Here is a 15671-nt window from a genome sequence, read left to right on the forward strand (position 1 = left end):
GACCGAACCATCATTTCTGCAAGAGAACAGACTTGCCTGTCCAGTTGAGTAGAGCAGTTTGCCTTTAGCTCCTTTGAAGAAACTAGTTAATGTCAACCCAGGTGGAGCTTACACGACAGCATCCTGGTTTGCATGCTCTCCACGACCACGCCACACGCACAGTCGCACACACACACACACACTCATGAAAGTTACTTACAATATTTACTTACAACTATTATTATTATTAATAGTATATTTCACAACAGTCTGAGGTTATACACAATAGGCTTCACAGGTGCCACAAAAAGAAACTTAAAAAATAAAATAGAACAAATATTGAGTCATGTGTATTGCTTTTGTCAGAATATAAAAGGAAGAATTATCAAACTCCTTTAGTCATTATTTACATATGAACACCAAATAATACAGATACTGGGTTTTTTCGACAGACAGCTGCTTTGTGCTGGTCTCCACAAGGACTGGACTGTGGATGAAAGGTGTTTGGAATACACAAACAAACAAACAATAGGAAATATAAACAACCGGTGAATGGTGGTTGGTCTGGAATGATATTTTTTTCTGCATGGTCATAATGAATGAGCAAAACACAATATTTTCCAATTTCTTTGGAATGAGTTTATGCAGTTTGTAGTTGGTATGCCGCAATTGACCTTGAATAGGGCTTGTGCGTAAAAAGTAGAATCTGCAATCGGTACAAAGTCGAGCTGCAGAAAGGTCTTACGCCGGTTCTCTTCGTGGGAGAACAGCTCGCGTGGCCATCCACACCGAGTCTGACTTGGCTCCCTATAACCTGGAGCGGGTGGAAGTGCGCAGATTTACATTGGAACAGTTGTAAATGCCTATATGCGAAGTCAGTCCCCTTTGAAGTATTTTTTTTTAAGATTTCCAGTTCCAGTTTTCTATTCTGTAATTGTCCATTTTGCATGTATAACCCGTTATTATCTCATTAATTAGATGAATTAGATGAATGAATTTTAGAATGATAAATCAGTGTGACTGTACTCCTGAAAAAGTATAGTATGGTTTATTTGTATTAGAATAGAATAGAATAGAATAGAAATACTTGTATTATCCCGTGAGAAATTAGACACTGCAAATCGCTCAACATTTAAACATTTAGACAGGACAGGTCACAAATTAGAATAATAACACAAATCAAATCAAGTTGCCTAGGATAATAGTAGAGTAAAATAAAATAGGATAAAATTAAATGAAATAAAATATACAGAAATACATACAGTAAGAATATACTGAGCATACTGAGCATGGGGTAAACAATTTGGTCAATATAATTATAATTTAATTCTAACTAAATGAAATATGAAATATATATTCCAGTATTCAGTGTAACTCAGTGTAACTAGGTGCAGTATGCTTTAGGTAGTGTATTGTCCTCCTTGAGTTCCAATAAGACCTAGATCAATGTCTGGCAGCCGTCGCTGCCCCCTGTTGTGGAGCCTGGAGGCCGCTAGTCGCGTCCTCCTGCCACTATTGAGCTGCCGCTCTGTGCTCAGTGATGCAGTGAGGCACAGTGATGCATTATATAGTCTGTATTGGGAAAGATACAGACACATTAGCTGGTTGAACAACATCTACATATAGGGAGCCAGGTTAGTAGGGAGTCAGGTTAGTAGGTATCCAGGTTATAGGGAGCCAGGTTAGTATGGAGTCAGGTTAGTAGGTATCCAGGTTATAGGGAGCCAGGTTAGTAGGGAGTCAGGTTAGTAGGTATCCAGGTTATAGGGAGCCAGGAGTCAGATTAGTATCCAGGTTATAGGAAGTCAGGTTAGTAGGTATCCAGGTTAGGGAGTCAGGTTAGTATGGAGTCAGGTTAGTAGGTATCCAGGTTATAGGGAGCCAGGTTAGTATGGAGCCAGGTTAGTAGGTGTCCAGGTTATAGGGAGCCAGGTTATAGGGAGTCAGGTTAGTAGGTATCCAGGTTAGGGAGTCAGGTTAGTATGGAGTCAGGTTAGTAAGTATCCAGGTTATAGGGAGCCAGGTTAGTATGGAGTCAGGTTAGTATCCAGGTTATAGGGAGCCAGGTTATAGGGAGCCAGGTTATATGGAGCCAGGTTATAGGGAGCCAGGTTGTAGGGAGTCAGGTTAATATGTATCCAGGTTATAGGGAGCCAGGTTGTAGGGAGTCAGGTTAGTATGTATCCAGGTTATAGGGAGCCAGGTTGTAGGGAGCCAGGTTATAGGGAGCCAGATTATAGGGAGCCAGGTTAGTATGTATCCAGGTTATAGGGAGCCAGGTTGTAGGGAGTCAGGTTAGTATGCATCCAGGTTATAGGGAGCCAGGTTATAGGGAGTCAGGTTAGTATGCATCCAGGTTATAGGGAGCCAGGTTATAGAGAGCCAGGTTGTAGGGAGCCAGGTTAGTATGTATCCAGGTTATAGGGAGCTAGGTTATAGGGAGCCAGGTTGTAGGGAGCCAGGTTAGTATGGAGCCAGGTTATAGGGAGCCAGGTTATAGGGAGCCAGGTTAGTATGTATCCAGGTTATAGGGAGCCAGGTTAGTAGGTATCCAGGTTATAGGGAGCCAGGTTAGTATGTATCCAGGTTATAGGGAGCCAGGTTAGTATCCAGGTTATAGGAGCCAGGTTAGTATCCAGGTTATAGGGAGTCAGGTTAGTAGGTATCCAGGTTGTAGGGAGCCAGGTTATAGGGAGCCAGGTTAGTATGTATCCAGGTTATAGGGAGCCAGGTTAGTATCCAGGTTATAGGGAGCCAGGTTAGTATGTATCCAGGTTATAGGGAGCCAGGTTGTAGGGAGTGGCTCCGCATCACGGTGCGAAGTGGAGTTGAGTTTCACTTCCTGTATCTCACAGGTACCGCGGAGAGTGACTCACCTGAGGAACCTAATGGAAAGATTTTCGTCGTTTGCGTAGAATAATCGACGACAACAAACGGGTAAGTGTTTCTGAGTTTGGTTTTCAGACGACAAACAAACACGCCTTTAGAGCTTAATTGAAGTGGTAGAAATCTCCGTCGGCAGGTTGGATTTCCACGTCACATTTTGGTTGATTTATGAAGGGAGGAGAACGTATTTGTATCACAATATTCCCTGTTTCAGTGTGATATCGCCCTCTCGCTCTCTCTCCGCAGGGCATCACTGGATTGTATCGGGGGAAACTTATAATTGAACATTTATCAACACAATGATCCCTCTCGAAAGAAGCGGAATGTTAGGGGCGTCGTTGCTACTCCTCCAAATACTTTTCACGGACTCCCAGGACTTCGGGGAGCAGTGTTTGGCAGAGTTCAAGAAGGGTCGGGACGACTTCATCCTCGACACCGACGAGTCGGTGCAGCACGGGGCGACCTTCGTGGCCTCGCCGCTGGTGCAGCGCTACAAGGACTGCGTCCGCTCCTGCTGCAAGGACCCGCGGTGCAACGTCGCCTTCATGGAGAGCGGCGAGGAAGAGGGACTGGTCAAGTCGTGCTTCCTCTTCGATTGTCTATACAAGCAGAAATACATCTGTCGATTTGTCAGCAAAAAGGGATACATGAGTTACATTCGGGAGGCCCTCTACGAGAGTTATCTGGCAGTGGATCGACCTGGCGCCAGTAAGCCACCATCACCCCACTTCATTATATCATCAGCATGATATAAACAATAACACAATTGATTGATTGAAAACTTTATTAACAGATTGCAGATTGGGTACAGTACAGCTCAATATACATACAATTGTTAAGGGGATGCAGACCAGAGAAATACTTTCGTCTAGTTTACATCAGGGTCCCCCATTTTCAATTCATCATAACATAATATGACATACACGACATACAGATAGACAGTACTGCTACATCTATACATTTATGACCTACCAGATTTGCAAATACAGTACTGTTTGTGATACAAAAAGAGTCCAGAAAAGAGAGTATACATTTGATGTAGAAACTGTACATTGGAGGAGGTTGGGTACATTGGAGGAGGTGGGGTTGGGTGGGTGGGGGACACTGTACAACTACAAGCAAAACTGTACATTGGAATATTGACAACCATACTTGGTAATTTACTGTACATTGGAGGGGGTTGGGTTAGGACATTTACAGGGGCCAGTTTCGAATTGCAGTCTCCCGTAGGTGTTCTTTGAGAGTGTTTTTGAAAGTGGGTGGTGATTCACATTTGTATGCATTCAGGCCGGCTAAATTTTTTGTTGATCTTTTGTTGCCTGTTGTTCCCTCACAGAATAAGCTAAATTAATTTAGGCTGGTCCTTTCCTTTTGGTGGTCTGGGTTAAAAACACTGGTTCTAATTTTGTGCTGGAGGAGATGAGGCCACTGGCTTATAGTGGAGAATCCCTGTGCATGTTCACACACGCTATAGGCATCATTATGGCCTTTGTCACATGGTAATGTGTTTCAGTCCTCTTATTTACATGGACTGTGGGAGAATGCTGCCCTGGGGTGTTTGGGTATTCAAGAGTCAAGAGTTTTTATTTGTCACGGCATACAAGTATACAATGAAATGCGGGGGGGGGGGGGTATTCTTCAGGACAAGATCTTACATAGCCAAGCAAGTAAAAAGTAAATTTTATAAATCTCCTCCATTCCACTACTGAAGTTCATCTACTTTGTTCATAGCCACCCAAATGGTTAGATGTTAGCTGTACCCCAATAATACTTCTCATAATCCTGTAGACTTTGTGTTTGATCTGTGATGTCCATCAAACCCCCAGATCAGGATGACCGTCCACCGGAGGCCAATGGAGGCCAGGACCGTGTGGTCCAGCCCCAGGACAGTGTGACGCTGAACGGCATGGAGAGCCGTGATGATCATAAGATAGAGTCCTTCGTCTGGCAGCAGGTGTCGGGAGAAACCTCTGCTGTCATAGAGGTGAGTCTGGGGAATTCTTGGGAGGTAAAGCGGACAGTGTTGACATAGATTATTATTTAATTAATCAGGTGTTGAGTAGACGCCACAGCACTCTCGGAGCGTCTGGGAACCCAAGCAAACATGTTCATGTTCCTTAGCCGTAGGGTTGGGTACCGTTCACATTTGAACCGGAAAATCGGTACCCAATGGTACTTTTTTCGGTACTTAACTCTCTCTGTAAAATAAGTACAAACTTCTCGATTTCAACATTGTTATTTATTTAGAAAATGTTTCATCGCATGATCATGTATCATGTTTTAAATTGTTTAAAATATCAACATTATCCGGCCATCCTCAGTAAATATTATCAAACTGCTCTTGACCTCATCTGGTCTTTCTAAAGACCCAAAAGATGGGACAGTAATATATACATATATATTTATATTTGTGGAAAAGGATCCCTCTTGTCTAGTATATTATTACACTCTTGTACTTTATACTAAACATGTAAAGGTACTGAAATTTGGTACCAATTGATCTAGCATGAATCGGTACCCTACTTACTTAGCCATCTATTGGCATCCAAGCGTTGGCCCAAAAAAGGGGCCAAAATGAAGTCTTTCTAATGTCCGTCTTTAAACCAGTGCTGATGGTGAGATGAGGATTTAAAACGTGAGCTAAAAATACACCTGCTTCTAAAATCGGGTCACACTCCCAACAACATTGTCCGAATTTCAGGTGAAGTCTTCCTACGTTGGGTACGTTGGGCTGAATGAATTGGGCTAATTCAATTTTACCTGTCTCTTTAGTTTCTGTTTTCTGTCTGTATGTCTGGTGGCATTCTGTTTCTTTCTGTACCTCACTGTCACTTAAAGGGATAGTTCAGATTTTTGGAACCCTAGCTGTATTTCTGACTTTCCAATGATGTTGACTGATAAGAGTCCCTTTCTCGGCACAATCCATGCTGTTCCTCATACTAGCTGCAGATAGTTAGCCACAAACCAATTCAAATTCAATGGGGTCAAGCTCCTGTCTGTTTAAGCTTCCTGAGGCTCTTTGAAGTCAGCTTGTACAGACGGGAGCGTGACCCCATTGACTTTGAATTGATTTGTGGCTAACGATCTGAAGCTTGTATGAGGAACGGCATGGATGTTGACTCTGTAACTCGTGACCTGGCAATGTGCCCCTCTCAACATCTGTGAGCTGTAAATATTTGTCAGTGCTGCTAAAGTGACAGATTTGTCTTTCCATGCTTTGTAGACGACTAAATACGACGACCAAGTGATCGTGTCCAACCTGACATCTGGAGTGTATAAGTTCCGCCTGACCGTCGTGGACAGCGGTGGCCAGTCGGACTCCACTGACATCACGGTCCTGGTCCTCACCCCAGAGCAGTCTGAGCGTGAGTATCTAGTGTCCACATGGTACACGCAACAAGGGTTTCCATGTTTTATTTAGGGCCTTTTCTCACTCACCCTATTTGTTTCTATTTCGTTCCGTTCTGCCCGTTCCGAGATCTGATTCGAACTCCCCCCCCCCCCCCCCCCCCCCCCTCTAGTTTGTGTACACACTTCAGTCTGGGAGCGCTCTGGGTTTTGTTTACGGTTTGCGTTTTGAGCTTGTAAGCTTGCCGTAGTCGATGATGTCACTCTCGAAATGTAAACACAGGAAGTGTTAACACGGAGACTGGAGAATGGATGTTGATATAAAGAAACAAATAACTAATAAATATGAAGTTATATTTGAACCTCTGTTGTCAAGCCTTGTCAATATAACCCACCCCCCTTTTCTCACGAATGGAACTCTGTTGTAGAGTCCGCTTTTGATCGTTTTGCAGGGTTAACAATAACGCTAAGCTAACGGCTACCGCTAGTTAGCTTTATAACCTTTTACTAGTAACATTGCTCGCATCGATTATATTGAATGTCATTGATCTACTGGTCGACCGAAAATGTAAACGGGAATGTCTTAACACGACTGCGGACTCTGGATGTTGATATAAAATGAACAAATTGCCAATAAATATGAAGTTATATTTGAACCTCTGTTGTCAAGCCTTGTCAATATAACCCACCCCATTTTATCACGAATGGATGGTGTTGTAGAGTCCGCTTTTGAGCGTTTTGAGCGATCTACTGGTCGACCACGGCCGACTGGTTGGGCACCACTGGTCTAATAGAAATAAATGCATTCGAACAATGTATAGACATAGCAATGGCAAACAAAATGTATGACGTTATGTCAGCACCAGGCGCCACGCCCGTGAAAAGGTACAAGCTCGCAAAGCCACACCCCCCGTTCTCCCGGGACCGACCCCGAGACCACCTCTGCCAGCTGATCCCGTTCAGCGGGGGGTGAAACGATTCAGCGCCGTTTCGCACCCCAAAAGGGGTGAGTGAGAACACTCCCCCCCCCCCCCCCCCCGTGCTCCGGGACGGTGATTCGATACAAAAGGCTGAGTGTGAAAGCCCCCTTAGGGTGCCGGGCGCTTGCACACCTGCCTTCGCTTGGTTCGGTTGAATCGAACCCTGGACTGTTCGGAATCAATCTTTTTTTGTTATTTGTCACATCACACAAATAACAAACACAGTCTGGATTTTGTCCTGAACACAGTTATTTGTTAACCCCCCCCCCCAGGCCTCATAACAATGCATGTAGATTTCTTGCATGTTTGTGTGTGTTGTGTGCTCATAGTTATATCTGTGTGTATGACAGGCAGCAGGCCACTAATGTTCATGAGTCTGATTGCCTGTGGGAAAGTACTGTCCCTGAGTCTGCAGATCCGGGCCTTGGGGCTGCGGTACCACTTGCCAGATGGCATCAGCTGACATAGTTTGTTGTTGGGGTAGTTGGCCTTTGATAATCCTGCAGGCTCTGCTGGCACACCGTCCGTTGGATATATCCTGTTAACTCCTTGGTTCGGTTCATATGGGGAGGCGAGGACATCCTGTCTGGTCAGTGCCAAACAACTGCACCCTGGTCCGCCTGTACGAGGCGGTCTCGGTTAGCTTCAGAGTGAACCCCAAAGGCGTTTGCATGAAGTGAGAATGCAATCGGACCAAAAGCAGAACATTGTTATAAAATCATGCATTTAACTTGAGCTTGAGATAATTCACATCATCAAAACGGTCATAATCTTTTCTTTTAGCAGGTTCAAAATAGCTCAATTATGTTATCTTAACAAATACCTAATCACATGTATAATTAAGGAGACAATAGACGGTTGTGCATAATTAATAACCGGTAGTGAATTTGACAACCTAAATAGTATTTTGCAACATTTGGGCAAGCCAAAGTGCAAATGAAAAGATTGTTTGTTCATATATTGTGTTCACTAGGATTTAACATTTGACAAAATAATTTGACATTATCACATGGCTTTGTTTATAAAGTATGCTTTGCTTGTCGATTCACAATGTGAAACAAAACTAGTGGAAACTGCAGCAAAATTGAATATTTCACCTGTAATTCAGACCATTTTAATCATAGCTATGACCATGCCCTTAGAGAGGCTTAAGTCGCCAGGGTGATGGGCCTTTCATGGGAGTGGTGGATTAGTAATTTGACAGTTATTGAGAGTAAATTAGTTTGAATATGGCCACCAGTGATGTCATCGGGGACATTCAATTCTTGTGTTGTGTTTCAGTAATTATAGCACCATGAAATGAGACAAAAAAAATAGCAATACCTTGTCTTATAGGGACTGTTTCCTTATCATTGAGTTGAGTTACTTGTAAGTGTCGACTGCAGAGCTTCCGCAACCATTTGATTGAAAAAGAAACTACATGCTTTGTGTTAGAAGCGAATGAACAAGGAAAGGCAAAGGATACAAGCAGTGCTTCAGAGCAGTGCCAACCAAGGGATGTCTGACGCGCCAAACATCATTAAGAATTTCAATTATTTCAAGAGGTTGGTCACAGCTCTCGCTTTAACATCACTGAAGCATTAAACGAGACGAGGAGAATTACATTATGCATTATGAAAATATGTGAAAGTTATTTAGCGTGATGCCCAACCTTTTTCATTGTTGGGATTTGGGAAGCATTTGAATGGTTGTGTGGTCCCTCTAAAGTAAAAGTATGTCACATTGTAGTGGAAACACTGGGTGTGCTCTGCTCTATTACATTGGGTAATTCGCATGCGGATTCAGTGATGTAGGCATAGGCCTACGTGTTTATTTGAAATCCGATCACAAGTGGTCACTCAAGATCCATGTGGAGACTCGTTCTTATACCGGGTGCAAACTGAAATCCATCTAGACACGATATGGATGTATCTTGATGAAGAATACAGGTCCGAACAGGGCCATGAAGAGAACTGTATCATTAAGAACAAAAAATGTGGCTTAGAGCGAGGTAGAAAGGCCCACGACTCGAGTAACCGGAATGTCACTGGTTCGATCCCCTCCACTAACTGCTCTAGCTGTGAACTGGTGACTTTATAGTACTATTCTCATAGTATTTAAATTCTTTCCCTGTTAATATTTTATTATTACGTTTCCAGAAGAAGTATATAACCCAAGGATTAGGGATCTTTACTCTCTCTGTGTGGACTGAATGACCCAACCAACACCAGATTACCTAACAACCCTCAGGCTGCGGTTACACTAGGGCCATTTTCGTTTAGTTTCATTCGCTTTTCAGAACGCTGCGTATTGGCAGGCAAGTAAGAGTTAAGTTAGACGTCGTTTTGTCTCATCTACTATATACATGTAGTAAAATGCCAAAGCAGTAGGCGGCGATGTAGTTCAAACATGAAGGCCATTTTCAACCAATCAGAAAGGTTGAACCAGACACTCCACATCTTGCTCAAAATCTCAAAAGCCACCAAACTGATGATATCAGACATTGATATCAGGAGCTATCAGTAGCTAGATAACATTAGACAATGCCTCATGTATTAAACAAAAGTGAATAGATGACTTGGCCATTTTGTTTAATACTTATGTTGAAAGAGGAGCTCTGAGCTGCTCATTCAGTCGACTCTTGTGTGGTAAGGGTTTGTTGACATGACATGGGTGGGTCTGGGAGGGGGAGAATTTGGCGTCGGTCTCTATTGCGCATGGGCATTGGGCAGAACGGCTCCGTATCCGGCTCGCGCAAATTACATGGCACCATTGTCGGCGAGTTTCCAAAACGAAAACACCTTTTCTGCGTTGCCACTAGGACAACGCGTTTTCCTGCCAAAACTGCGTTTCTTTTTAACTTTGACATGCAAACGTAGGCCATGGTTACACTGGTGAATACAGCAACGTTTTTGTTGCTGAATGATTACGTTTGCTGTCCAAGTTAAAAAGAAACGCTGTTTTGGCAGGAAAACGCGTTGTCCTACTGGCAACGCTGAAAAGGTGTTTCCGCTTTGGATACTCGCCAAAACTCGCAGACAATGGAGCCATGTAATCTGCGTGACACGGAGCCGTTGTTGCTCAACGCCCATGCGCAGTAGAGACCTGCACGGTTATTTCCAGTGTTTACAGCAGAGCTGTCCCAAGTGCGTGTATATTTTCCCTAACGGAGTTGCACTTCCGCGTTCGGTTTGCGCGATCTGATTGGCCACTGACTCTACGCCCAAACAGCGCGTTACGCTAGTTCTGCTAACAGCCTGCAGCCAGCATTATCCAATTCATATCAATCGAAATAACATTGTTTTCATCTCTCTATATTAACCCTTTATTCGCCAATGACGTGTTGCCACGTCATTCTCCGCCATGCGTAATCTGCCAATGACGCCGTAAGGCGTCTTTGAGATCAATATTTCAAAAATCTGTCATGTCAATCATATTTCACCCACGGAGACTTGAGATCTCCTGTTGATCTCCTCTCAACTCTCCAACGGTTCAAGACCGCCATCTGGTGGCCGATCGCCCAAACAGGAAATGAGCGGCAGGAAGTGGTGCTCATCCATATTCGGTCCGGCCACTCGCTATCGCTCGCGGGACTCGAGCTTGACACACTGGATAGCGATCCGTCCCAAGTAGCTGCGGCTACCATGTGTTGGAGCCCAGTCCAAGCTACAACAGTCTGCATTCCCTTAACAATTGTTTGTATTGAGCCGTATTGTATTGTACCCATTCTGCAATCTGTTAAATAAAGTTTACATCCATTCATTCTGCTAGCATTAACGTTACCAAGCTGCTAGCCACAATACTATACTGTTATAATGGCATATCCCAACTACGTTAGCCAGGGTTAGAAATTAACGGGGGCTTGGGGCATAATGCCCTTGAAAATGGACAAAATGCCCTCGAAAATCAGTTAAGGGGGGCACAAAATGCCCCCGACAGTTTACTAATTATATATATATATTTATCCGGTAATGGCGCGTCTGTGTATCGTACGTTCAGATGACGCGCAAATAAAAAAAATTCATTTGGCGGAGGTGAGCACTGGCTGCTGCTGCTGCTGAGCCAGGTGCTAGTCAGTTTGTGTACAAATGGCAAGCACAATCTAAATCAATCTTCATTACGACTTTAAAAACTTAGCCATTAACATTACAAAGGCATACACACATCTTGCCATAGCGTTAGCAGTTTGTACAACACGACGCACGTTTTAACTATAGAATCAGCCCGCGAGGTAATACAGTCAATGAAATGTTACCGTAGCTACTAGCTAGCAGAGGAGGAAATGGGAGTCTGAGAGGCGGGGTGTTTAAAGACAATGATAGGCGTTTATTCAACATCCAAGAAGGCTAACATACAACTGTGTTTTACTAACTCCAACCGGGACTATTGCCGCTTTCCCACTGCATGCCATCACCTCCTAACGTTACCGGAGCTACCGGAGCTGATAATAACATTGCCTGAGCTGAAGGTGCGTGACACTAAAATGTCCGTGGGGACCCGGCGCCAACCCATAGATAGTTCCAACTCACCGAATTACGTAATCCACCACAGTTGCACTCAATATTTAAATAATGTTAGTCTAAATAAATGTAGACAGATACATAATAATTTCAAGCAGAACACGAATCTTTTCATTAAGAACTGACAATCAAGGAATTTAAACATGTTTTTTTTGTGTTTATATTAAAGAAAGGAAAGTCTAGTGCTGGCTGAGCATATTGTTTGTTTGCACTAAGTTAATACTAATGTAGCCTATATTTTTCAGTCAGTTCGGTCTTTGTGTGCCAAACATTATTTAAGGCTGTAAACACTGTAACACTGTAAACTTTTTTTTTATAAAAATGTACGTATATCGAACCGAACTGAAAACCGTGACCCCAAAACCGTGATACGAACCGAACCGTCCATTTAGTGAACCGTCCCACCCCTACCGTTTATCATAAAAATTCAGTGCCCCCGAAATACAAAAAAAAGCCCCCGAAAATCAATTAAGGGGGGCAAAAAAAGCCCTTGAATTTTTTTTTTAATTTCTAACCCTGACGTTAGCACATAAGCTAACAAACTTCGCTGCTAGCCACAATGCTATACTGTTATACTGGCATATCCCAATCACATTAGCATGTAAGCTAACAAAATCGGCGACGATCTTTTTGTGAGACTAAACTCCGCTCTTGGTGGTCAATTGTGTTGATGTTAGTTTTGTTTCATCAACAAATGAGAGGCAGAACACACAGTGAATGTATCCGTTTTGTTTATTGCACTTTCTTTGCTGAAAAATAAATGCTACGTTGGCTAAATGGCTCACGTGAGGCATTTAAAGATGGTGGATTGTTGATTTTTAGCAGGAAGTGTATTGGCACATTCAACTTTTCTGATTGGTTGAAAATTGCCTTCATGTTTGAACTACATCGCCACCTACTGCCACCTACTGCTTTGGCATTGTACTACATGTATATACATCACTGTGCTCAGGAGGCAAAAACAATGTCTAACTTGCCTGCCATTACGTTGCGTTCTGAAAAGCGAAACTGGCCCTGAAAACTAAACGAAAACTGGCGATAGTGTAACCGCAGCCGTAATCATTCAGCAACAAAAACTTTGCTGTTTACCCCAGTGTAACCATGAGACGACAGAGTACAGCAACTTGCAATGGGCCTGGTCTATCAATCACTCACGGAACTACAGAACCAATGCAAATTGGTTATCTGAATTACTGCTGATTACTAAAATGGGGATAAACTGTTTCACTTCTTAGAACACAAATGTCAGCTATAAAATTCTCCTCTTTTCAGCCTTATCTGCTGGGAAATAGTGAGGGAGGGAACCTTTTTCTTTCTCCCTGCGGTGAGACACTTAGTGGAAATGAAACCAGACAATGAGAGTGTGTTTGATAGTGATCCCTCAGAAGAATGGTAGTATTTTAAAGTGTGTTTGATAGTGACCCCTCAGAAGAATGGTAGTATTAAGTGTTTTAATAGTGATCCCTCAGAAGAATGGTAGTATTTTAAGTGTCTTTATAATGATCCCTCAGTGATAAGTGATCCCCATTATTATTGATAATGTACTGCCATTCCACTATTATTATTATTATTCTGTTCTACTCTTACTATTATTAGTTTTACTATCTTTTTTCCGGTCTGTACCTCCCCTTGCCCATGCTGCTATGACACCTGAATTTCCCCAAGGGGATTAATAAAGGAACTCTTGACTTGACTTGACTTGACTTGACTTGACTTGACTTGGATAGTAGTATTAAGCAGATTTGTTCCTGACTCACTTTTGAGTCGCATCAAAGAGCAAACGTCATGTCTCCCTGCTGACGTTTGTTGACATATCTTTTGACCTATTCAGGAATCACCTGCTTGTGTTTATAGTCGGGACGCAGCTTAGCTGAGAAAGGATGATGCCCTTAAAATACATGGAAGTGAATGCAGTGTTAACTGTACGTTCAGACAGAACCAAACAGATTTAGCTTCACACCAATTCAAGCCAGGATACATTTTTTAACGTTTTCTGTCTGAATGTACAGTAACCTAATAATCAACACAACACCCTTAATAATGTTTTCCTTCTTCTTAAAGGAACACACCAACATTTGGGGAAATTAGCTTACTGTCTTCTCCAGAGAGAGACAAGAAGATAGATACTAGTTTGCTCTCTGTGTTCAGTAGAAAGCTATCTGTCTGCACGTTAGGCTAGCTTAGCACAATGAATGGAAGCGGACAGTGCCGGTTAGCCTAGGCATTGTCCAACTAACACCTCTCCCAAAGGCTAACCGGCACTGTCCGCTTCCATTCATTGTGCTAAGCTAGGCTAATGTGTAGCCAGATAGCTTTCTACTGAACGCACAGAGAGGAAACTGGTATCTATCTTCCTGTCTCTCTCTGGAGAGAATGTTGGTGTGTTCCTTTTAAGATAGAGACCTACAAACTTATTTTTGCCCGACCCGGGTGACCAGCCTACAATAGCGAATTTCCCTTATTGACTGACTTGTTGAAAGGTGGATGCTAGATCCCACAGCCCGGGTGAAAATGTTTACATTTATTAAACAATTGTAGGGAGTGGTTAGGTTTATAAATTACCTTTAAGGCCATGTCCAGACTAAACCGATTTCGTTCGTATCAGTCAAAGTATTTGATCATATGCACCTTTCATCCACACGGAACTGCGTTCTGGCAGCCTGAAGACGCTACTTTCTGAGACCGGCTTCCAGAGTGAGCTATTCTGAAGACGCCCCCCTTGCGTCACCATCTTTACAAGCGATACGAGTCTTTTCCTGAACAGATGACGCGATAGCCCACCTCTCCCTTAACCCGCATGTGCAAACTCAGCCAACATCACAACCACCGTCGACAACAGATTGACATCCCTTACAGTGTTACAGAAGCTATTTTACAGTTACAGGGCTTTTACAGCTAAATGTACTTTTTCTGAAAACCCAAGTAGTAGCCAAGCACATACTGTTCCATAGCATACACCTTCAGTTGATCATGACAAATCCTCTCTTACCTTGACGATTAAAAAGCGTCCATCAAATGGCGGCTAAGTGGCGCAGTGGGCAAGGCGCTCGCCACTAGTGCAGGAGATGCTGGGTTCGAGCCCAGCTCTCGGCATTGCTACCAGCTTGGCTGGTCGTTCATACTAACACAATTGGCAGTGTTAGGGGTGGGAAAGCTGGTGGGTGGGTCCTGGTCGTTGTAAACAGCGACTCCTACAGTTCGGTCGGGGCGCCTGCTCAGCGAGGAAAGGATCTAAGGGGGGTAGTGTGATCCTTCCACACGTTACACCCTCTCAGTGAGAGTCCGCGCTGCCAGGTGAAAAGAAGCGGTTGATTGGCTACACATGTGTCGGAGGAAGCATGTGATAGCCTCCACTCTCCCAGACCGACCGTAGGGGGTAGGTGCACAGCGACCAGGACGGGGATTGGGAATTGGCATAACGACTAACATTGGGATGGGAGAAAAACGGAGGAAAAGGGAGGGGGGAAAAGATAAAAAAAAAATACTCCATCATTTAGTAAATAGTATTCCCATGCCTGGTGTTGAACAGTAGCCAGCGAGCTAGCGTTGATGCTATGCTATCAACATTAGCTAAATAGCTAACCAACTAAATACAATCGACAGTGGTATCCTGAGGTAACGTTAAATACAGACAACTTTTGCTACAATTACAGTGGTATCCTGAGGTAACGTTAAATACAGACAATGTTTGCTAGTCGAAATGACTGGACACACAGGGACAAGTTAAACATCAATCAATTAATTTAATACAACACAGGTCGTTTGAGCTGCCTCCGACTGCGCCACAGGGCTATTATGTTATATGCGGCTTTGAGCTCTCTCTCCTGCCGATTAAAATCCGCAGCTCTTCCTCCTCCTTTGAGCCGCTGTCTCTCTCTCCTATCCGTTGGAAACTAGCGTCAGCTCAAAAAAAAAAGCACAGAACCGGACGGCATGGGGCGACAAGTTATCGAAAACAACGACAACACTTCCGGTCGGG

General features: G+C 43.4%; 1 protein-coding gene across 1 annotated transcript in view; it reads left to right on the forward strand.

The window, feature by feature from the left end:
• The first annotated feature begins 2803 nt into the window (after positions 1 to 2803).
• Positions 2804 to 15671, forward strand: part of spint1a (serine peptidase inhibitor, Kunitz type 1 a) — a 28685-nt gene continuing 15817 nt past the window's right edge. The window contains exons 1-4 of the mRNA XM_084310776.1: positions 2804 to 2916; positions 3112 to 3573; positions 4692 to 4849; positions 6089 to 6230. Of these exons, the coding sequence (XP_084166902.1) occupies positions 3165 to 3573; positions 4692 to 4849; positions 6089 to 6230 (709 nt within the window). The 5' untranslated portion in view covers positions 2804 to 2916; positions 3112 to 3164. The remainder of the gene's footprint in view (positions 2917 to 3111; positions 3574 to 4691; positions 4850 to 6088; positions 6231 to 15671) is intronic.

The sequence above is a fragment of the Notolepis coatsorum genome (assembly GCF_963971535.1).
Source record: "Notolepis coatsorum genome assembly, chromosome: 3".
Classification (NCBI taxonomy): domain Eukaryota; kingdom Metazoa; phylum Chordata; class Actinopteri; order Aulopiformes; family Paralepididae; genus Notolepis; species Notolepis coatsorum.